We start from the raw sequence: 23,569 nt of genomic DNA on the forward strand, positions 1-23,569 counted from the left end.
CCCAGCCCATAGGTGTATGCATTTGGCCCCTGTTGTGCATATGCAACATTGGGCAGAAATAGGTTGTTATGGCTAAGAAACAAAGGGTGGAGGTTATACCAAATTAATGAATCAGGTCAGGTCCTGTCAGGATATATGCTCCTAAGTGGTTTATTATAGGTTGAATTTTAAAACCAAATGGAGTTTTCTCATGAGACCTTTGCAGCCATAGGAGGAACCCTAGCTCAACTGTTGCCATGGCAACAAGCAGTGGTTCGAATGATGTCCTCTAAAAGCTGTTTGTGCACCCATGAATAGCACTCCTTGCCAATGGTCAAGGTACTGCTTCAGTGGTAGAATGTTGGAGTCAGGATGCACCTCTCCCCACATGTTCTTGCAAGAGTACCAAAATCACACTACATCCAGCTTTTAATTCTCACTCACATCTGAGACTTAATAAGAACTGCAGAAGTAATCTGGCTGTTTAAGGGCAAATAGTTTTATATACTAAATTTATCCTGTTATATACTATGATGGTCAAATGAATTAAAGGCTGCTTCTCACAAAAAAAATTCACAAAGCAGTTTACACAGCAAAATAAATTTAAAAAAATGAATCCCTGTTGTGGTTCCTGACCTGGGACCCCCAAGATCCCCCCATACTATTCTTCCACTGCTGCCAGCCCCCAACTTGCCAGGACCTCACTCTCTGCAAAGTCTTGAGGCAATGGTTCTCACACATTTAGCACCAGGACCCACTTTTTAGAATGAGAATCTGTCAGGACCAACCAGAAGTGATATCATGACCGGAAGTGACATCATCAAGAAGGAAAACATTTTACGGTCCTAGGCTGCAATCCTATCCACACTTATCCAGGAATAAGTCCCATTATCATTGTTAAAAGAATATACAGATCCAGCCTATTTATACAGACTTTTTTATACACGGTTTTGACTCAACACAAATGACCCCTGCAATGAGAAGGAATGTGCTGAGAAGGTAGCACCTGGAGAAGGGGAAAATGCACCCCTTTAAAATCAGTTTAAAAAACTGAACAGTCCTTTAACAATAGCCTCCTTAATGAGAGGGAGGGGGGGCAGCTGGCTGACAATCCATCAGTCCTTCTCTTTCCAGGTGACTCCTCCCTTCCACCTGAGCCACTGTGAAAGAAAGGTGATCACTTTGCATTGGGGAAGGGAGGGACTGAGTGAAGAGCCTTTCTAAACCCCCTTGGAGGAGAACTGATGGATTGTCTTCTTAATGACTCTTATCTTACATCACAAAGGTCGGCAGAATCACCAGAGCAAGGGAACTTTGTTTTTAAATTGATTTGCTATAGTTCCTTTTTTGCCATCCACATGAGTGCTTGGAACAGAACCAACTTGAATGAGTCTCAACCTGTAAATAGTAGCTTGTTACAAGTACAGGTCTGTAACATTTCCCCAAATGCAGTCAGATACCATGGGAGCATCAAGTCTAATATATTAAAAATTAAATATTGAAATGAATGGGGACCCACCTGAAATTGGTTTGCAACTAATGGGTCCTGACCCAGAATTTGAGAAACACTGCCTTGAGGGATGAGGACACTTCCTCTTGGGTTTTAACCTCTGAATCTAGTTTACCCTTCAGTAAGCTGGTGCTCCACCAGAACTTAAGACAGAACAGACAACATAGCTTTTCAAACAAAATTGGGTTTATTTACAAAGGACACTTTGGTGGCAATGCTCTTCACAAACAGATCAGCATTGCAATACAGCAGTGATATACAGTTCAGTGTTACAGTTACAGTTCCCCACACTGAATGCCATCCCTGTTATCAGGGATGTGCTGCGACTTGGATAACTTGGACTTGACTCACAAAAAGTGGTTTTTTGTGACTCTTGGGAAACTTGAGTTGCGCACGCCAATACTTGGGACTGATTTGGGACTCATGGCAGTGACTCGGGAAACACTCATGACTCAAATAGACTTGGGGCAAGACTCACTTTTGTGTGTGCTTGCAACTTTGTTTTGTGTGTTTGCTTTTTTCGCTGCTTCCATGACTTGACTAGTTTCTTGAAAAGACTTGAACTTGAGTCAAAATGACTCTAAAATGGCTCTGGTCAAGTCGCGATGGCTTCCCATTATGACTTATTTGCGACTTGAGTCAAGAGACTTGGGACTTGAGTCAAGACTCAGCACTGTGACTCTGGCACACCCCTGCCTGCTATACTGGAGCTGCCTAGTTCATGTGCCTTTAATTGGCCATTTGGGATAGAATTTTAAAAACACAGGAAAAGTCAGAGTACCAGGCATTTTTTAAGGACTGCACAGGATGTGGTGATCATCAGTAGTTCACACGGCTTTACCAAAGACAACTATTAGCCATGATAGGAAAATGAAACTCCATGCACAGCAGCAGTAAACAGTACATCTGAATACTAGATGCTGGGGGTGGAGTTAACACTCAGTGAAGTAGCAGGGAACCTCGGAGGGCTTCAAGGAGGAACTGCTAAATAGATGTGTTTTTCAAGTGCCCCAACAATGAGGTACTCTTCGTTGCCAAGAAGAGGGCTTGAACAGGGGGGTCTCTTGAAACAGCAATTTCAGAAATTCCCCCCCCCCCCGTTTGCTCTGTGCTGAATCACATCCTATCCCGGATGCCATCTTCGGAGACGATTCGGACAGCTGAGGACTCCACCCCCCACGGCCTAGATACAACAACATGACAGCGAAAAAAGCTTTAAATTGTGAGTAACCAGCTCATTAAAAGGCTATAAAAAGAACTGCAATCAAGAGGTTGGAAGGAGGAAAAGATAACTTTAAGATTATTTACGTTGGCTGGTAGCCACCCAGAGGTGAAATGAGCGAATCTGGATTTAAAGAAACCCTTACTGGAGTAATTTTCTCTGTTTCGTAATAAGGGTGACTACAAGAAAAGGACAGAGATAAGAAGATAAAAGTTTCACCCTGCTGAAATGGTATTCATGGAAAAGAAATAAATAACTAATCTTCAACTGCTGAAATAATTTTTACTTTCGCTTTCCTAGCAAGAAGGCTCGATTCAGCCTTGGTCCTTTAAAGGCATACTAACTTAATTTGACAGTGTTATTGACCTGGATTACTGATCCACCCCTTTTGGCAGAAGGGATGCAAGATAAAGACTTGGATGACTCTTTAATTGTTTGACTGATTTGACATTGTTATTGACTGGAAGTGGAACATTGACTTACACTTTTTGGATATAAAAATTGGAAATTAGCCCTACAAGAAGGTAAAACAACAATGAGAGTTGGTTGATTTTTTTAATTGTTGGACCATCTTATTTCTGTTTTTTACAGCCAGAGGTATATTGGCTTGATTTGATATTGATAAGAATGGCATTCAAAAATTTAAAGGATGTTAGTAAAAGCCAGCCCTTATTAATGGATTTGTTGTGGGATTTCAGAAGTGAAATGAAGCAACAGGTCAGAAAATTATCTGAACAAATGAAGCAAATAAACTCCTCCCTGACAAGCATGCAGGAACAGATTACAAGTAACAGACAAGAAAAAAGAATGGATCAAATGTCGAATGAAACTAAAGAAGAGGAGATTTTTGAAATGAGACAGGAGATGGAAAAAGCAACTGTTATCAGAATTAAGAATTTTAAAGAAGAAAAAAGAGGGAACTTTCAGAGAGCATGTTCTTTCAAGAAGAGGAAGAATTTTTGGATTAAATCCAAAAAGAACAGAATGAAGAAAAAGAAAGAATTAAAAGAGAGGGATTAAGAAATTTAAGAGAGTTAAGAAGAAAAAGAAGAAGGAGCAGTGGGAGGAGTAAGAAGGAAAACACCAATAAGATAGAAAACAAAGAAAGCACTAAGACAGAAAGTGAAAATGGCTGAACAACAAGTATAATTTTTTTTCCTTTTCTAGATACTAATGGACCGAATTCTGTTTAGAAATGAAGAGTATTCCATTAATTATATTAAATTAAAGTAGATGTAAATGAAAACTTGGAACACAAATACTGCAAAAATTAAAGTGGTATTAAGATAACTAAAAGGGTTATTCTTTAAAAGAGAAATTATATAAAATATTTTATAGATGGTATTTAATTCCAGAGAAAATAGTAAAAATGTACCCTGGGTCATCAAACAAATGTTGGATAAGTAAAGAATTGATTGAATTTTTTATTATATGTGGTAGATATTCAAAAAAGCAAAGAAATATTGGAAAATGATATATAAACTGTTATAAGAGATATTGAAGTGTGTATTACCATTTAAACTGGAAGCATTCCTCTTAAATGTGACATCAGAAATTAAGAATCAGGTAAGAAATATTTTATTCTAAATATTAGTTTAGTGGCAAGAAGAGCGTATAAATAAAAATTTGAAGCCTTTTTATGATTGGATAGATAATTTGATAAAAAAATATTGATTGTTTAGTTAAATTATTAATCAGTAGATTAACAAATATGATAATTTTTGTATTGATGAATAATTTTGTTTTTAGACATTATCAATTTTTTTTTTTGGACTAATGTATGTTGTAATCAATGGCCAATACCCTCATGTCTAACCTGTGTAGTCCCAGCCCTAAGTCTAACCGATTTTCCCTACCTGTATCTGTAATAAATAAATAAAGTCCATTAAAAGTGAATACTAGATGCTGCAGACTAACAATAGAGGAAAGACATTTATTATCATGCCCTGCTTCTGAACTCCTGGAAGCACCTAGCTGACACTGAACTACGGACTCCTTTGAACTTCTTTCTGGAGTCCACAGCAAGTGCCAGAGGAGGAGCCATCTTAATCTGTGGCAGGCTGACAAAGTGTCTTGTGGCCCCTTCAAGCCTGACAACATTGCCGCGGCAGAAGCTTTCATGTGCCACAGCCCACTTTGCCAGGTGCCTGGTCTTTCTTCCATCCCAAGTTTGCACACAAGACATGAGGTCACTTCTGATCCAGCGACGCAAGTGTTATTCTGCTCTCACATTATATACCAGGGGTGACCAAACCACGGCTCATGAGCCACGTGCAGCTCTTTGATATATAATAAGCAGCTCACAGAAATATGATGGCTGAGCTCCTTTTTGCATCACAATTAATATAAAAGGTAAATAAGAAATGTTCAAGTTTTATAATTATTTACCAGATATAAACTGAGAGTCCACTAGATAAGGGTTTCTCAAGGTTTGACCTCTGCTGTACCACTTCATATGGTCCACCCATTTGAAGTACCACCAGAAGGAACTGGTGATGACATCAACACCAGTTACATTTGGGTTGGGAGACCAGATGTGACACGACAAACACCAGTAAGATGCTCTTGATGAATGGGGGGGGGCGCACAGAAAAGCACAGAAAAAAAAGGTTCCTTTCTGAGCACAGAAAAGCATGCTTTGGGCCTCTGTCCATCAAACCAAACCTCCTACTGCTATTTGTTGTGTCACGTTCCGGATCTTGCTGCCAGACAGCAGGGGTCCCATAAGTACCACCAGACACCACCTCAAGCACCACTGGTGGTGCCCATACCACTGGTTGAGAAACACTGTACTACATCATTGTTTCTCAAACTGTGGGTCGGGAGCCACTAGGTGGGTCAGGAGCCAATTTCAGGTGGGTCCCCATGTGTACTTCAATGTGTATTTCATTTTTAACAGACTTGATGCTCCCATGGTATGTGACTGCACTTGGGAAAATGTTCTAGATCTGCACTTTTAACCGACTACTCCATATGTGCTTTTAACAGTGATAGTCAATGGGTTTTACCCCCTGGGGAAGTGTGGATAGGATTGTAGCCTTTGGGATGTTCGGGGGAATTGTGATGTCACTTCTGGCTGCAACATCACTTCCAGGTTAATGACATCACTTCTGGTGGGTTCCGACAGATTGACATTCTAAAAAGTGGGCTCATGTGAAGCCAGTCTGGTCACCCCTGTTATATGCTACTGCAGTGGTTCTCACACTTTTAGCACCGGGACCCACTTTTTAGAATGAGAATCTATCAGGACCCATCGGAAGTGATGTCATGACCAGAAGTGACATAATCAAGCAGGAACATTTTTAGCAATCCAAGGCTGCAATCCTACCCACACTTACCCAGGAGTAAGTCCCATTGACTATCATTGTTAAAAGAATATACATAGTATATAGAGTATATATACATAGCATATAGAGATGCCTGCGTTGGCTTGGTCATGTCGTGAGAATGGATGATGGCTGGATCCCAAAGGATCTCCTCTATGGAGAACTCGTGCAAGGAAAGCGCCCTACAGGTAGACCACAGCTGCGATACAAGGACATCTGCAAGAGGGATCTGAAGGCCTTAGGAGTGGACCTCAACAGGTGGGAAACCCTGGCCTCTGAGCAGCCTGCTTGGAGACAGGCTGTGCAGCATGGCCTTTCCCAGTTTGAAGAGACACTTGGCCAACAGTCTGAGGCTAAGAGGCAAAGAAGGAAGGCCCATAGCCAGGAGGACAGACCAGGGACAGACTGCACTTGCTCCCAGTGTGGAAGGGATTGTCACTCCCGAATCGGCCTTTTCAGCCACACTAGACGCTGTTCCAGAACCACCATTCAGAGCGCGATACCATAGTCTTTCGAGACTGAAGGTTGCCAACATATATACATAGTAGCTAGTTCAAAGTACAGATCTGTAACATTTCTCCAAATGCAGTCACATACCTTGGGAGCATCAAGTCCAACACGTTAAAAATAAAATACTGAAATGAATGGGGACCCACCTGAAATGGGCTCGCGACCCACCCAGTGGGTCCCGACCCACCGTTTAAGAAATGCTGTGCTACTGGCTGCTCAACCGTCCCGGGCTGGCTCTCCGCCTGCGCTTCTGCCCGGCTGGCGTCCCCGCTGCGGGGCGGAGGAGGCGGAAGCGGGCGCGCAGCCGGCCAAGCGCGGGCTGCTTTCCGGGCCGAACTTGCGCTGCTCTCGAATCCGGTTGGTTTCATTTTCGTTTCCCGGAAGGGCAGCGCTGGAGGGCTCGCCGCCAAAGGAGCGCAGCCAGCCCCAGAGCAGCACCGCCGCCTCCACCTGCCATGCAGGTAAGCGCAGCCCCCGCGCAGTCCTGCCCACCAGATTCCCCCCACGGCATCGATCCCGCCCCTCCGATGTCCAGACGAACTCACACCCGCATCCAGTTTCCCACGACCCCCCCCTCGCCTTCTCCTTCCCTTCTCTACCTGATCAACTTTCCCTACCTGCCAAGTAGAGCTGCGACGCCCCTCCCCGATTAGTGGATCCCGGGATCCCCTTCTCCAAATCCCCGACCTGAGGAATCCACCCCTTTTTCCAGGTGCTGGAGGGGGGTCTCTTGGTCAACAGCTTCGAGCCCCTTAAGTCGCTCTTCGGATCTTACACGAACAACTTCAAAGTTGACACACTTTGGAATTCCCCAGAGCCATTTGCATTCAGGGGAAGGAAAGAAGTTTGGACGACAAAAAAAGCGGTGGGGTTTGGGGAAAACTGAAAAAATAACTCAACTGAAAGAAAGAAAAACAACTTTGAAAAAGATGTGTAACTCCTCCAATGCATTCATATCAATTGATTTTATAAGGCAAGCTGGCAAAAGATTTTTAGGGTGTTAAAGAAATGACACTAAGAATGTATTTTTTTGTACCTGGAATAAATAATTTGTGAGTGTTGTTAACACAGACTACAATGCTATAGACTGAAAGTCGTTTTTAAATTCAACGTATCTGCTAGTCAACACAGGTTGCATGGTCAAATTTACAGGTGCAAAGAAAGCAAAGGACAACTTGAGTTTCCCTTCTGAAAACAGACACCTTTCTATCAGTCAAGGGCTATTGTGAAACAAATGGAGAAATAAAATGTGATTAAAATCATCAGGGTCTATGACAAAGTATCAAAAAGAGTGGAAAACTTGTTTAATGCATGCTGCTTATGCTCTATATCAGTGGTTCCCAAACTTTTTAGCACCAGGACCCACTTTTTAAAATGATACTCCATTGGGACCCACCTAGGTTTACCAGACTTTTAAAAAAGGAGATCTAGAAACTATTTATTTAAAAGTAATAATAACCAGAATAAGACCCTCAAATATTTATCTCTGTATATTTATCTCCCTATATGCAAGCTTGCAAACTGTAGGAGTTCAGCTCCTTGCAGGGCAGTTAGCAGCTATCTTGTAAACTTCAGGAGCTGAGCTCTCTGCAGGGTAATTAGCATCTACAGTAATGATTTTTGAATAACCTCAGGGCTTGAGACAGTTAATTATCTGATCCTTTTTTCACTCTTGGAGACCTACCAAAAATCAGGTTGTGCCTCACCAGTGGGTCCCAATCCATAATTTGGGAACCACTACTCTACATTTAATTGGAATGCTTAACAAACAGTGTTCAAAGTTTCACTTTTCCCTGCTATTTGTGCCATTGTATACATTGTGTTTGCAGATTGTTAATTTAAATTAAAATGATTCAGTGAAACGGATGCATTTCTTTTACATACATAATAAGCCATCCTTTAAAACTACATAGTCTGTGGTCTTTGTTACATTTTCTTTGGAATACTCTTACTGCCTTAAATGAATGCCTTCAATCTTACTTGTCTATTCTTCAGTGAGAATAGTCAGGCATAGAGGATTTGAGAGTTGTGATTTAAATGGATACTGAAGACCATAAATTCTTAGAACTGTAGGTTAGAAAGTGCAGAGAGAAACTGTGAAATGTTTCCCTTAAATTAGCTTTTGTCCTCTCATCTTTACTGCACTGTAAGTCCACAGGGCACAAACAAACCAAAATTAAGCACCTTAAGGCAAGGCTTCTGGTTGGGTTGCAACTCCTCAGGAACTGGCCTGAAGTCTCAGGAATCCTCATAACCCTTCAGGTGGCTATTGAAAGCAATCCTGGTTATTTCAACAAAGTCAAATGAATTTCCCAGATTGCATCATATTTGGGAGGGGGGAATTATCCAGAAATAGCTTCAGGCAGAGTTGGCAACCCTTAACTTACTTGATTTCACATTTTTTTTTCACATTTCTTTTGTCAAAAATCAGTGGAACCTCAAAGTTCATAAGGTCATGAACTTATGACTAGGCTAGGTCATGTCCTTAATTTGCAATGCACTTAATATTTTCAATTGCATTCAGCTCCAGAATTGCCCTGTGTGAAAGGCAACTATTATTTCCATTTCACAAAAGGTGAAACAGAGAAAGAGACAGGGATGGGAAGGTCCAGCGCAGCTTGACTCCAGTCAAGTCTAGAGTTACCACCCCCCTGGTCAGATTTCTTCTTTAATATTCCCCTGCTGTCTTCACCCATCTGTGAACAGGGTGGGAGGGACTGCAAGCGAGTGGGGACAGAAGTGGCAAAAGAGAGGAGGGTCATGCACAGCAGCTGCAAGGCTTACCAGGATGACCCAATCCATTGCAGCTCTACACAGAAGTAGTCCACTGCAGCCTGTCATTCAGTGGGGCTCATCCCTCCTCACCAGCCATGCAGTGGAAAGCATGATCACTATGAACTGCCTCCTCCCCCTTTCTGGGCTTCTGTAGCCAATCTTAAGGCAAGAACCCCTTTGGCTCCTCCTCCTGTCTTTCCTCAGCCAAAGAAAATACCAAACCTCCCATCCTGTGTCCAATGATCCTTCCTTCCTTCCTATCAGAGACCAGCAAAACTCACTCCTACCTCCCCCCTCCCATTCAGCTGCAAAAGGAAACATTAACCCTTCCCTGCCTTCTAGTTGGAATCTCCCTGCCACTCACCTGGCCTGAATGATGGTCCCACGAGGTTTTCATGCTGTGAAAACAGTAAGCAAGCACACCCAGACACAGGGAGACTCGAGTCTCCATGCATGGGGCAAGTGCTGAGTCAGGGGACCCCTGACTCAAGTGTTTTTCTGAGTCTTTAGAACACACAACTCACGAGTCCATGACTCAGTGAAAAATGCACATTTTCGTAACTCCAGTCTGAGTCATCCAAGTCAAGTTCCTAACCCTGGAAAGAGGGACTTTCCTAACCCTGTTCCTAACCCTAAAGAAGTTCCTAACCCTGAAAAGAGCCTATTAGGGACTTGAACCCAAGTCTCACTGTCTTCACTCTTAATCCAGTCATGCTGGCTTACTTTCAGGATAGTTGGGAGATGGATAAACACTTTCCATACAAAAGCATCACCAATCGGTATGGTACAGCTTTTAATTTTCTCCTCCTCTATCAAGGGTGAAGTGACAGCCAGCTCTTCAAGTCCTGGGGCAGCATCCACTTTGCCCTTGCAGCCCACACCTGTGACATCACTACAGCTCTATGAGGGGCACATCTTCTCACTGCCAGGCCGGCTGAGTGAGTACAAGAGGCATCATCTAACAGGGTCCATGAGAGGGGGATTGTCGTAACAAAGGGGGTTTGGGAGACCTAGGGCTCTTGGTTTTTTGAACCTTAAAACCCTCAAGACCCCTTGCCCAGTAGTACTGCCACCACCCTGTACATACCAGTGCCTCAGTCCAGGGACGCTGAGCCTTCTCTAGGCTTAATTCTATCCCTTGCAGGAGCTGAGCTCATTCTCATTTAAAGCCTCACTCCTCAAGTTACTAGATCTCAACAAGTACTTAGTAGCTTACTGAGCAGCTAGGCAGGATTCTGAACCTTTGTCCCCAACAGACAATGAAACAACTTAGTAAAAGATATTTTAGTTTCTTAAGTACATAAGGTTACACACTCTACAATAAGGCAGCAAATGCTAGAGGCATAAACATCTAGGAAACATATCAGCACTAAAACAATAAAGCTAGCTGGCTATCTCTAGTAATGCCTATCTCTCACCTGGTTAGTTACTCTTTTCAGATCTCTTAGCTCCAGGGCTACTTATGGGGCCAGGTGCCCATGATCAACAAAGGAGCTTACACTCGTGCAGGATGTCGCACCCAACCCCCCCCCCTTATTATCCTCTTATGCTAATAGTACTGAGGTGACTTCATAATTATTAGACTGTCCAATCAGAACCCTTGGTGAACAGAGCCTTCCTGAAGTTGGCCTGGTTGTTAACCCCTCATAGTTCTTACCCCTCCCAACTGAAGATCCACAGCTGCACTTAATTACCCTTGATAAGGCGGCACTCTGTCTGCTGAGGTGCTAGCACTCCATTTGGTCGTAATTCCTGGCCATCAAAGGAGAGATTCCTCTTTATTTACCTACATTCCTGTAGCTGGGAACCCCTAGCAGCTTCTCAGTTACGCTTTCTTAGTTTGGTTCAGGCTTCTCTTGCCAACTTAGGCCTAACATGGACTTATTCATGACCTTACTATGGAGTAAATTGTACCAGGTCAAAAAGGTCAAAAAGGAGGCAAAGAAGGGGACCAAACATTTCCTGGGATCTTACATTTTCCAATCTCACCAGGGCCCATGAGAGGGGGCTGCAAGGATACATCAAAGCTGGGCCCAGGGTCTAAAATGGGGCTTGGATGCCAAAGGAGGGAAGTCAGAGTTTTCCTGGGATCTAAGAAAATGCATACACTGTGTGAATTTATATTTTGCGTAAGCCTTTATGGTTTTATATATCAGATAAATATGAAGAGGAGAAGGTGCCCAATAGAAACTTGGTACCCCTTGATAAAATTCCTCTAAAAGGCCCTGTCAACTAACAGCCCAATCCTATGCCTGCCTATTTAGAAGTAAGTCCCATTAGAGTCAATGGGGCTTACTCCCAGGTAAGTGGGGATAGGATTGGGCTGTCAGATGGTTCTCAAAGTTTTTGGTCCCCTGAGCCCTTTACACTCCTGAAAGGGGTCTTGTGGAGCACTGCCAGAACTTGCATGGAATCTTGGGGCGCCCCAGAGTCCTGGTGCATGCATGGCATCACGCGGCACTGAGCCCAATGCCAAAGACCAGCAAAGAGCTGGAACAAGAAAAGCCACAAGCATGGGAGGCAGAAAGGATGGACGAGCAAACCAGACAGGAGGCAAATGGCAGCCACTTATGGTGTACTTGTGGGGCCCCTTTAGGGGTCTCAGGGAGTCTCAGGGCTCCTTGGAGCACATTCTGAGAAACACTGATCTAAGGGATCAGGGGTTGGTACAAATTAGCACTCAGAAAGCAGTTCTCATCAATAGACATAATATTGAAGAACAAAGCTGGGTCAGGAGGTGTTCTGGGATGCCAGGTCACCTCCCGCCATGTTTTGAAAGCACCCTTAGTATAAATTCTGGATGAAGACAGAGGTAACTTATTTTAGCACATTGCTGGGAAGGGCTGCACCAGCATTAGTAAGAAGGCTGCGCTGGCATGGTGTTGCATGGCTGAGCTTAGATATCACAGACATTGTGCTGGTGGCTGTGTGACATCTACACAGTGTCTGGTTTGGGCTGTAGAAGTCTTGCAAAATGTATTTAAAAAGTCTTGAAACTCCTTTGAAAAACTGGAAGAGGTGGTCTTGAAGGGTGTTTCCTGTACAGGTGAAGGGAAGTAGTTGGAGCATCACCTTATTTTAAGTACTGTGTCCACCTTGTTTGGTTTCAGGAATCCAGCCCTCTCTGTGGAGCAAGGATGATGTGATGCACTGGTTAAGATGGGCTGAAAAAGAGTATTCCCTCCGGGAAACTGATGCAAACAAGTTTGAAATGAATGGCAAAGCACTCTGTATTCTCACCAAGGAAGATTTCCGATTGCGGGCTCCTAATTCAGGTTAGAGATGCTGCAACTATTCTGCAAGAGATGGCAAAAACTGTTAGCAGCACTGTATTTTTTTTATAAGGAAGGGAATGAGAAAAAAACTTATTTACAAGTTTAGCTAGAACAGAGCATGTGGATCTGCAAAACCTTCACAGTGATCAGCACTTTGGGTCTGTAAGCATTTAATCTTGAAACTTATGGCACAACTGCTTCCAGTTAAGTCCTTTAGGCCTTAAAGATGCAATGCTTTCCTAGGAATATGTGCATTGAATGAAGTGGGCCTTGCTTCTGAGTATACTGGACTGTGCAATTGTGTTTCTCATCTGGAAAATCTATCATCTAAGGCTGTATATTTCCAACTTCTTATTCCAGAATTCTTCTACTGAAGTCAGCCAGGGTAAAATTAAGTATTTGAAAATTTATGGCCTAATTGACTTTGATCAGGGGTATTTATTTGGTTGCTTTCAATGACTTTTTCTTGCCACCTTTGTTCCTTTACCACTCGTTCTCCACTTTATTGTCAACCCACTTTTTTCTTTATCCTGAATGACTTCCTTTCAAATGGCCATAGGGATACATAGTATTTTCAAATAGCGGTTGTAATGCCTTAAAACAGTGGTTCTCAAACTTTTTCGAGGCCCTAGAGCAGGGGTATCAATCATAAGGTCCGGGAGCCAGATGCGGCCCACAGAAGCTTTTTATCTGGCCCTCAGGCTTTCAGCTGCTGAGCAGTGCTGAGATATTACTGCTGAAAAGGCAGCCCACATGAAAATTGGGCTCTCCCATATCTTAAAATATGATCAAGATTTGCAAATTTTCTCTTCTGTTGTTTGCAGCTAATGAGTTCCTAAGCGAGAAAAAACGCTTATTTTTGGTTATAACCTGTTTAATGACATCACTTCCTGCCAAATGACATCACTTCCCGCCCTCCCCTTTCCCAACTTGCAGCTTGATGCTCATAACCTAATCTGCCATGTCAGTTTTGCGACCAATCAAAAATTGGGTCACAACCCACTGGTGATTCTGGACCCACGGTTTGAGAACTGTTGCCTTAAAACAAGGATGACTGGCTGCTTACAAAGTAGTCTTTGGGAGCTGTCCCCAAAGGGTGTCACTGAAAAATATTGCCCTGCTGAATGTTCATTGAATGCCACATTGAGATGACTGAAGGTGACTTAACAATTATCAGCATCAGAAACCCCAGTCACAGGCACATGCAGAAAACCCCCAAAGATTGTGCAGCATTGCAGAACTTTCAGACATCACATCTCCTAAGCATCATCTTGCCCTTTTGAATTCTCCTCTATAGACAATTATGGCTTGTATAGAGTGCAGGATCACAACCTATTCTAACAGATTTCTGTGGTGGATGGAACTAGTGTACTTGGCTGGCCATTTGTTGTCGTTCTTTACAGTACATTCCCTGAACATGCCAAAAGAGGACAGAGCAAGACAACATCAGAGAGCATTCAGTCTGAATGAACTGCTTGTGTTATAAAGCATGATGGTTAGCTTCAGTTTCCTATCTGCTCACTACCAGGGGATTGAATTTATGAATGGACTGATTTGCAAAACAGGATTGAAATTGTCCCACTGATCTGAGTGGCATTCAGAATTCAATTCATTCATGAATGAAATGACATCACAAAATGAGTGCCAATTTTTCATGTGTTCCTTCCAATGTAGGCCAAAGGCTGCCGTTAACCTTAACTTTTGCAATATATATATATTGTGGAGTTGGATGGACAGTATTTGTTTCTTTTTTCATAGGAGATGTTTTGTATGAGCTACTACAATATATCAAAACCCAGAGAAGAGCACTTGTCTGCAGCCCTTTCTTTAACTCTCCCTTTTGGGATGCAGAACATCCAAAAATCCAGGACATTTCAGAAGGTGAGTCATGATGCAGTAGTTTAGTCATGGTAATTACCTTCAGCTTCTGCTTCAGGGATATGGATATATAGTTTGTGTTTCCCTCATACTGGGAGCCAGCAGGCATTTTCTCCTTTAGGGCTAGGTTCATAGCTCAGTGGTATCTAACTCATTCTTAGCAAGCAAAAGGGTCCAAGAACTACCTGCAGCATATGCTCTTCGCCCTCAAATCCAGGGAGAAGAAGAAAAAGGAACAGTGGAGGTGAGTGGGTGGATGGGAAAAGTGCCCTCTGACAATCCGCTGCCTGACTTTTGAAGGCATTTTGTGGGGTGCACATGGTGGGAAAAGGTTGAGGAGCCACAGTGGGGCCTCAGAAACTTAACTGTGAGTACCGAAACACAGAGCATGGTTGGAGAAGGCCTTTTCCCTCATCACCACCAACCAAGCCACCAACCAACCAAAGATGGCACACATAGGATGGCGCCCTCAGATGACATCTGAAGGGGGTGGGTGGGCTATCTCGTATGACTTCTAAATTTTTGCACCAGAAATTCCAGGAGCCTGTTTTTTTTTTTCTTTAAATATATTTCTTTATCATGCTTATATCCTTCTTTTCCTTGGGGCTCCTAGTTGCCACCCATCTAAGGAAGGGATCTGGTCCACATCTACTTCTGCAGTCATGCAGTATCAGGCATTCCCACTATGCACTGGGCTCAGGAGCCTGCTTTCAAATATGCTTCTCTTTATGAACTTCCTTCCTCTAAGGACCCCTTTACTATCCAGTCATTCACCGGTTCGTCATTGGTTGGTCACTACATAATGCCAATGATATCCTTTGACATTCATTTCCTGGTTTGCTTTCCACATCTCCCCCTATTCCTCTGCCTGTCCATGCCTTCCAGGAAATAATGATGCTTCTCTGATGCTGAAGCCCATGTAGTTCTACAAAATAAATACTGGGAAAGGAAGTTTCCAGTGAGTCTGCCATATTTAGTTGGAATCCTGGGCATACCTATTAGTAAGTTTCAAGGTAATATGACATAGTATGCTGACGGATATGTTGGTTTCTTGAAAGGCATGAAAGGCAGGTCAGAAGGTCTCCCAGCAGATGGCCATGCAGAATGTATAAAAGTCACTCCTGCTCATCCAGGCCATGCAGCCCAACCTAGATCTCCAAGCAAGACCTTCTACAGTCCTGGGATTAGTCGCTCTCATCACAACACAGACATCATCTACAGGGAAGATGTTGTCTGGTCTCTTCCTGTGACTTCGCCAGCTCCTATCAGTGGTAAAATTGCAGGTAAGTAGGGTTTTTCTTGAAATCCCTAGCCCCATTACACTCATGGTTCTCAGATAACAAAGATGATTACATTAGTAACAATCTAAACAGATATTTATAGTGCTTTCTGAGTGTGCAAAGTGCTTCACATGCATTGTCTTGATGCACTCCTTACAACAACCTTTTCAGATAACAACCTTTTGAGACATACAAAATTATGCACTGGAAGGGTAAAGTGGATAGAGAGATGCTCTTTACACTCTCACATAACACCAGAACCAGGGGACATCCACTAAAATTGAGTGTTGGGAGAGTTAGGACAGACAAAAGAAAATATTTCTTTACTAGGCATGTGGTTGGTCTGTGGAACTCCTTGCCACATGATGTGGTGATGGCATCTGGCCTGGATGCCTTTAAAAGGGAATTGGACAAATTTCTGGAGGAAAAATCCATTACAGGTTACAAGCCATGATGTGTATGTGCAACCTCCTGATTTTAGAAATGGGCTATGTCAGAATGCCAGGTGCAAGGGAGGGCACCAGGATGAGGTCTCTTGTTATCTGGTGTGCTCCCTGGGGCATTTGGTGGGCCACTGTGAGATACAGGAAGCTGGACTAAATGGGCCTATGGCCTGATCCAGTAGGGCTGTTCTTATGGTTCTTAGATAAGCATTATTATCCCCATGTGCAGCTGGGGAGCCAGGCCTGAGATGCTCTGAAAAAACACAGTTCATCTGTATTTAGCTGCAATCTGTGCAAGAGTAAATGCTAATCTTCTCACCTACTAAGTGGGTGAGAGGGAGGATTGCTATGGGCCATGCAACTCCAGCACAGAAGTACAGCATGGAGGCCAAACCTTCTTTTCTTTGGTCACTGTGATGGCAGCCTGCAAGCGCATTCCTCAGCTCAGCTTAATGGTGATTCAAAACTCTGTATTCCAATAAAGGAACACTGGTTGGGGTACTCACAGTTTAATTAATTAATCTCTCAATGTTTTCTCTGATACCAAGATTGTAGGCTACTCTGGGATTATGTCTACCAGCTCCTCTGTGACAGCCAGTATGAATCATTTATCAAATGGGAAGATAAAGAAGCCAAGATTTTTCGAGTGGTTGATCCAAATGGACTAGCCAGACTCTGGGGAAATCACAAGGTACCTACTAATTTTATCATGTGAAGTTTTGTAAGTACAGATTTTTAAACTTCTTGATTTTCTTTTAATTGACTTTGTCTGTAATCAAGGCAAACCTCTTGGTTCTATATATAAGAGAAATGTCATGTTTTTAAATCCAACAGAGCATTTTGACACTAAAATAGCTTCTAAATGTTATCTGTGAAGTTGCCCTTAGGGCATGGTTGCAACTAGTTGGTTTCCTGTGATACATCCCAGGAAAAACTGGTACTGTTGATGCCAAATCTTACTGCAGTTAATAGTTATAGCTCTACCTCCAACTCTGAACACGTGAAAGGAAGGAGAGGCCTTGTCTCCCTAGTTTGATTTGCATACGTGAATAATTGTGGATAGTTAGTCATTTGAGTTATGAGCTGGAAGTTCCCAGACCCCCTTATGTCACTCCCTGGGCTTTACCCTTTAATAGAAGGCCAAGGAAATCATGCTTGGGGGGTCTCATTCCAGCGGTGCAGCTTGTTCAAAATGATTTATCAGGCTTTGGCCATTTCCAATATATGCCTCTGGCACGAATAGGTTGCTATAGCTGTCATCGCTTCCACATGTTAGCTCTACTGGTATTGCCTAGGGGTACACGCTGATTATTGGAGTTGTCCATTTCTATCTATTACAGAGTCCCTTGCTAGTGTACGTGTCTGGAATTCCACTGTAAGCATCGGGGTCCAATCCAATTCCAAAACCTTTATTGGCATAAAAATCAGTAAATTGAAATAAAACAATAAATTACAATACAATAATAATAACTGGCACAATGGCTGTGTTGCCAGGGGAAAAGGTCGCAGCAAGGGGATAAAGATAGAAAGGAAAAAAAGCAAAAATAAAGTCAAGGTGAAGGTTTTAACTTAGAAACTGCAGCCTTGGTGGTGGCTACAGATGAGTCACTCAAGAGGGCAGATAAAATCTCAGTGAGGGAACCTAAAGGGAAAGAAAATACAGGATATAGATGTATTTCTCAGAGTAATTGGTGGGCCAGACAACAAAGCAAAATGTGGGCCACTGTGTCTGGTTCTAAAGAACCAAAAGGACACAATCTGTGTTCCTGGGGGATATTAGAGAATCTGCCAGGGTGAACGGCTGAAGGAAAGATGTTAAGCCTCGCGAGCGTAAACGCTCTCCTCCTAGTAGGGTTAATCAACATGTTGAAATAGTTAAAAGAATGGCCAAATGAAGGAAGGAGGCCAAAAAACCGGGGAGAACAGGTGGGGTTGAGATTGGAAGAGAGTTGATTGAATTCGTTCCCAAAGTTTAGACTTAATAATTGAATTGGCTCTATGAAGGTTAATATCAGCAAGGGATTCGAAGGATAGACCTAATGATAAAAGTTTGGAATCAATGAGCTGAAACCACCTGGAGAAATAGGAGTCCTTTAAGAGATAATTTAAAAGAGATTCAGAGTGGATACTTAGATGCAGATGGAGCCAGAACTTGAATGTAAGGGACCACACAATAGTAGAAGGAGGCTGGATTCCTAATTCAAGGATGAGAGTGGATAATCTGATTAAATTAGGAACCCCCAAAATCCGTCTAAGGAAAGAGGCTGAAACTTGGTCAAGATCTTGGTTCGCAGCCTCTATCCAAATGGGGGCACCATACAGTAATTGAGAAAGGATTTTGGTTTTGAAAATATGTAACCATCGGGGTAATACAAGGACAAATCATTAGCATGCCTGTACAGTTAGGATTGGAAACAAATACTGAAATCACTTCAGTATTAGCAGCCACTGTGCTAGAACCTGTGGGTTCCAGCAAGCATATTCATACCTAGCTAACAACAAAGGTTGATTTAATAGGATAGGTAATACAGAAGAGCTTGCAATCTCCTGAGGTAGGACATAAGAACAGGATTTAGAAAGACTAGTCATTAAAGTCTTTAATCTTGTCCCTGTGGCTGCCGGTTCACCAGTAAGCCTCACAGGTGCATCAGTATACTAGGCCAGTGGTTCCCAAACAATTCTGGGGCTGGAGCTCATGGTGGTCCACATGCCAAGCATTTTGGCTTTCCCACCTCAACAATGGCCCTCATGGTGAAGGAGGAGAGAAGAGGGGAGGGCAGGGGTGTTCCTTACGAGGAGTAGCAGAGAGTCCAATTTTTTCAGGAGAGGTTTGTTTGTTTATATACTGCCTTTCTCATCAGATTGCTCTTCAGTAACACCCTACTTTCTTGCTTGAGCATCAGAAGAGCAGAAAATGTGGGGGGAAAGTGTGGGAAAAAGTCCCCTGTGAAAGTCAGGGTAGGGAATCACAGTACTGTGTATGCATGAACCAGGAATATCCTGCTCTGAGAAGGGCAAAGCCCCGGAGGAAACTCTGGTCCCTTTTTGGAGGGCAGGTACTGCTGAGATTTCTGCAGATCCAGGAAGTCTACCCTGGGATGATTGGGAGTGCAGGAGAGACTAGCTCAGCCTGTGCCATGAAGAAAGCCTTGAATTGAAGTGAATGTGAGACCACAAATCCCATGTGAGTTGACGCTCGTGGAAGTGACTTACAGATGTATTTTCCTGTGGAATAAGTGCACATTTGGTTGGGTCCCAGCGTCTCTCCTTCCTTTCTACAACCTCTCCTTTGTCCAGCAAAGTGTCCCTCACCCTTTCCAGGTCAGAGTCACAGGTTGGAGCTGTGCTCTTGGGAAATGTCCCATTACTAGACCTCTCTCTCAGACTTTGGAGAGATACAGCCATGTTGATTAGTCTGGACCAGCTGGACTAGGTTGTGATAGGTTATGATAGGTTATCCAGCTATGATAGGCTGGACCAGCGGTTTGACATTAAGAAAGTAGGTTGTTATATCTTACAAATGCACAATCCTTACACAACCAGTAGCTGTTGAACTTCCTTTTAAACCAAGCATCTGTTCTAATTTACTCAGTATGACATGGAAGTTGTCAAATAATCTTCATCTCATCCAGCGCCAGTCTCCACTAAACTGGAATCTGCTATCACATCTCATTTATTGCTTCTTATTTAATCTCACTAACAGTCCTATGCAATCCTATGTATGTCTACTCAGAAGTAAACCCCACTGAGTTCAATGGGACTTACTTCCAGGCAGGTGTGTACAGGAGTGCAGCCTAAATCACTCACTTAAAGTCAAAAGAAATCTCACATCAGCCTAATGTTATTATGTTTTGAACTTACAGAATCGTATGAACATGACATATGAAAAAATGTCAAGAGCTTTGAGACATTACTATAAACTCAACATAATAAAAAAAGAACCTGGTCAGAAACTTTTATTCAGGTAAGAAAAAAATAAATACAGCATGTAAGGTGACCCGATTGTGGGGAGGTTGGCAGAGAGCAGCATGAAGGCAGAGCAAGTTTCAAACTTTGGTGGAACTCACAGGTCCCCAACAAATGCCCTGCTCCATAATGACCTAGGAGTCAAATGAGAATATGGATAAGCCCAAAGCGGGGCCCATAAGAGGAGGCTGCAGAGTGTAAATTATAGCCAGGCCCATGTAAACATCCTTGCTGTCTACTGTAGGCATTTGGTCATAAAAACAGGAGACGTTGGAGGCTCAACAAGTTAATTTGGTGGTTTTTTCCCCCAGATTTCTGAAAACTCCTGGAGAGATAAAACATGACAAAACTAGTAAATCAGATCAGCAGGACAATGAAGAGCCAGAAGGAGAGGACTGGAAAGAAGATGTACTGGAGGTCTCCCCCTAGCCAACTGCCGAGGGGCACCAAGAATTTGGGTTGTGCAATGAAACGGCCTTCAATGAAAGGACAAAGTGAAAGATATCTCAGGGCTTGTCCATGCTGTAACTTTCCAGCAGCAACTTTAAATTGCTGGAATTAGCCGACTGGACTTCTACTACCTTTGTGTCCGACTGTCTTCTTTTAAACCGCTGGTAAAGTGTGGTGTACTCAGCAGGAAGCTACTTTTTTCCAAAACAGCTGTCTCTTAAATCCCTACACCATTAAAGCTCCCTACACCATTGCTGAGGCATTTATCATTCTCATAGATCAGACCTTTTTTTAAAATGCTTTATAAATGTCACAGAATTGTGCAGTTATGCAGCAAGCATCAAGTGTCTGCAAACTGAGAGAATGGAGAAAAGCCCTCTGGATAGACATGCAAAGATGCAAGACTGGCTTGGCCAACATACAGTCAGGCTGAGTAAAGAGTTAATTTGTTGAAAAGCGGTATATAAATACTGTTGTTAATAATAATAATAATGTTAATAATAATAATAATAAATTTGGCTAGAATCTTCACAGACTTTGACATATTGTGAAAAGGTTTCAGAAGCGCTGTTTGCCCCTCTTCAAAGTGGTAGAACCCAAAACGAGCAAAGGTGTCTAGATTGGTTCTTAGCTTATTTCTATGAGGATGGCGTAGCATAAAATTCAGCATGGAAACCTACAGTAACCTGCTAATGTAGATCAAAGTCCAGATAATTCTTGATAATATCTTATCAAATTGTTTTGCCTATGATGTTATTCTTCATCCCAGTTTTACAAATGAGATAAAAATGAAAGCTCTGTATTGTTGTACCAACTCTGCTAAAGTTGACAATGTTCTTTTCCAAGCTATACAAACACAAATCATCACCTTCCATAACTGGGCTGCAGAAAACTGTGTAAGCAAAAAATCGAATCCATTTCCTATACTGAGCCTTTTGCTTGACATTTTTTAAAAGTGCTTTTAAAAGAATGGGCTTTTGTTGATCACTATCATATGTACGGGATCAGATTTGTGGTTTTCATTTCATGATTAGTGGGATTACTGTTGTTGGTCATGATGTAGCTCTTGTTGCACACTGCTAGTCCAGCACAACAACTAGTGGTCTTGGTTGGGAGATGTACATTCATATCTGCTTCAAAAGATAAATTCTGTCCATTCAGTGAGGTCCAGGCAAGTACTGCAGTGTGGGTGTTCATTGGAGTTGACGTCCCCTGTATGTATGTATGTATGTAAATTTGATTTTATGTCTGGGTCTTTCTTGCTGCTTATTTATGGAAATGAAAAGAACTCAGGAAGAGTTATTCGTTTGATTGATGCACAGGTAGTCAGGAGAAGTTTGCTTTGTTTTTCAAATGGATGACACTATGAAATAAACCGAATTGAAAAATGAATCAAAGGAATGATGGGGCTTTTGTAAGTACGTTTTTTAATTTTAAAATGGATTTTTTAACCATGAGAATTTCTAACAAGGTTGCTCTTATTCCAAAATAAGAGCTGAAGGAAACTGAAGTGGCCTCAGAAACAATGACTTACTTGTCTCCATGCAGCAGGGACTTACAGTTCCAGGCTCAACTCATCATCTGATAGACTACTGCACTAGCTCATTCCAGCATGAAATAGAATGAATGGCAATACTGGCATTACAATATAGATTTTCATCATCAGTGCTATTTGCATAGTTCCTAGATCAGATGACACTTGGTACTATATAATTAAAAATGAATTTATTAGTGCTTTTATGCAACAAGCTGCAATCCTAACCACACTTTCCTGAGAGTAAGCCCCATTGAACAAAATAGGACTTACTTCTGAGTAGACCTGGTTAGGGTGCCCAAAGTGTCTGAAGTTGCTACTAAGTAGAAAAGCAAGTCCCCTGGATTGCTTGGGGGTGGAGCTCTACTGTGTGAGTGTTGTATTGGTTAGTGTCCAACTAGGAAGAAGTAGATCTACATTCAAATCCCCCCCCCCATATCTTAAAGCTCCCTTTAAGATATGCCCAGACCTGGGCCTTATAGCTTAATCTACCTCACAAGGTTGTTATGAGGTTAAAAGGCGATAAGCAATGTATGTGACCCTGAAGCTCCTTAGAGGAAGAGTGGGACATATGGTGTAAGTCATGGTGTAGGCTTCCTCATGAGGAAGCTGCTTGAACCATTCACTAATGAGGCTATACTATATCTCAAACTGGATGTGATAGGGCAAAACGGATGCCATTTTTGGAATCAGCACCCCAAATTCATATCAAACCACCACCATAAAGTTTGGGAAAAACTTTTCTGACCCTCGGTTTTGTAGGGTGATGTCCTGTGTTCTGAGAACAAAACATTCTTGAACATTCAAAAGGTATTGAGAACAAAACGGCTAATATTTTAATGCCGTTGTACAAATCGATGGTAAGGCCATACCTGGAATATTGTGTCCAGTTCTGCTCGCCGCATCTCAAAAAAGATATAGTGGAAATGGAAAAGGTGCAAAAGAGAGCGACTAAGATGATTACTGGGCTGGGGCACCTTCCTTATGAGGAAAGGCTATGGCATTTGGGCCTCTTCAGCCTAGAAAAGAGGCACCTGAGGGGGGACATGTTTGAGACATACAAAATTATGCAGGGGATGGACAAAGTGGATAGAGAGATGCTCTTTACACTCACATAACACCAGAACCAGCGGACATCCACTAAAATTGAGTGTTGGGAGAGTTAGGACAGACAAAAGAAAATATTTCTTTACTCAGTGTGGTTGGTCTGTGGAACTCCTTGCCACAGGATGTGGTGACGGCATCTGGCCTGGATGCCTTTAAAAGGGGATTGGACAAGTTTCTGGAGGAAAAATCCATTACGGGTCACAAGCCATGATGTGTATGTGCAACCTCCTGATTTTAGAAACAGGCTATGTCAGAAAGCCAGATGCAAGGGAGGGCACTAGGATGAGGTCTCTTGTTATCTGGTGTGCTCCCTG

General features: G+C 42.6%; 1 protein-coding gene across 2 annotated transcripts; it reads left to right on the forward strand.

Moving 5' to 3' along the window:
* Positions 1-6,931: 6,931 nt before the first annotated feature.
* Positions 6,932-21,984, forward strand: ETV7 (ETS variant transcription factor 7). Of its 2 annotated transcripts, XM_066625390.1 has the most exons (8): positions 6,932-7,008; positions 10,140-10,260; positions 12,433-12,597; positions 14,356-14,478; positions 15,534-15,758; positions 16,747-16,889; positions 20,062-20,162; positions 20,476-21,984. In XM_066625390.1, exons 1-8 carry the CDS (start codon positions 7,003-7,005, stop codon positions 20,591-20,593), a joined length of 1,002 nt encoding a protein of 333 aa, XP_066481487.1. In that variant the 5' UTR covers positions 6,932-7,002; the 3' UTR covers positions 20,594-21,984. The 2 variants fall into 2 exon arrangements, with proteins under 2 accessions (XP_066481487.1, XP_066481488.1); XM_066625391.1 differs by lacking the exon at positions 10,140-10,260 and having other exon boundaries at positions 6,959-7,008.
* Positions 21,985-23,569: the final 1,585 nt, after the last annotated feature.

This window comes from Tiliqua scincoides, chromosome 4 (assembly GCF_035046505.1).
Source record: "Tiliqua scincoides isolate rTilSci1 chromosome 4, rTilSci1.hap2, whole genome shotgun sequence".
Taxonomy (NCBI): Eukaryota; Metazoa; Chordata; class Lepidosauria; order Squamata; family Scincidae; genus Tiliqua; species Tiliqua scincoides.

What these genes read in the sequence shown, in the direction of transcription:
- ETV7 (XM_066625390.1), top strand. An exon ending in ATTGCGGGCTCCTAATTCAG is followed by an intron (nt 12,598 to 14,355) that starts GTTAGAGATGCT and finishes CTTTTTTCATAG; the next exon opens with GAGATGTTTTGTATGAGCTA. An exon ending in AATCCAGGACATTTCAGAAG is followed by an intron (nt 14,479 to 15,533) that starts GTGAGTCATGAT and finishes GTTTCTTGAAAG; the next exon opens with GCATGAAAGGCAGGTCAGAA.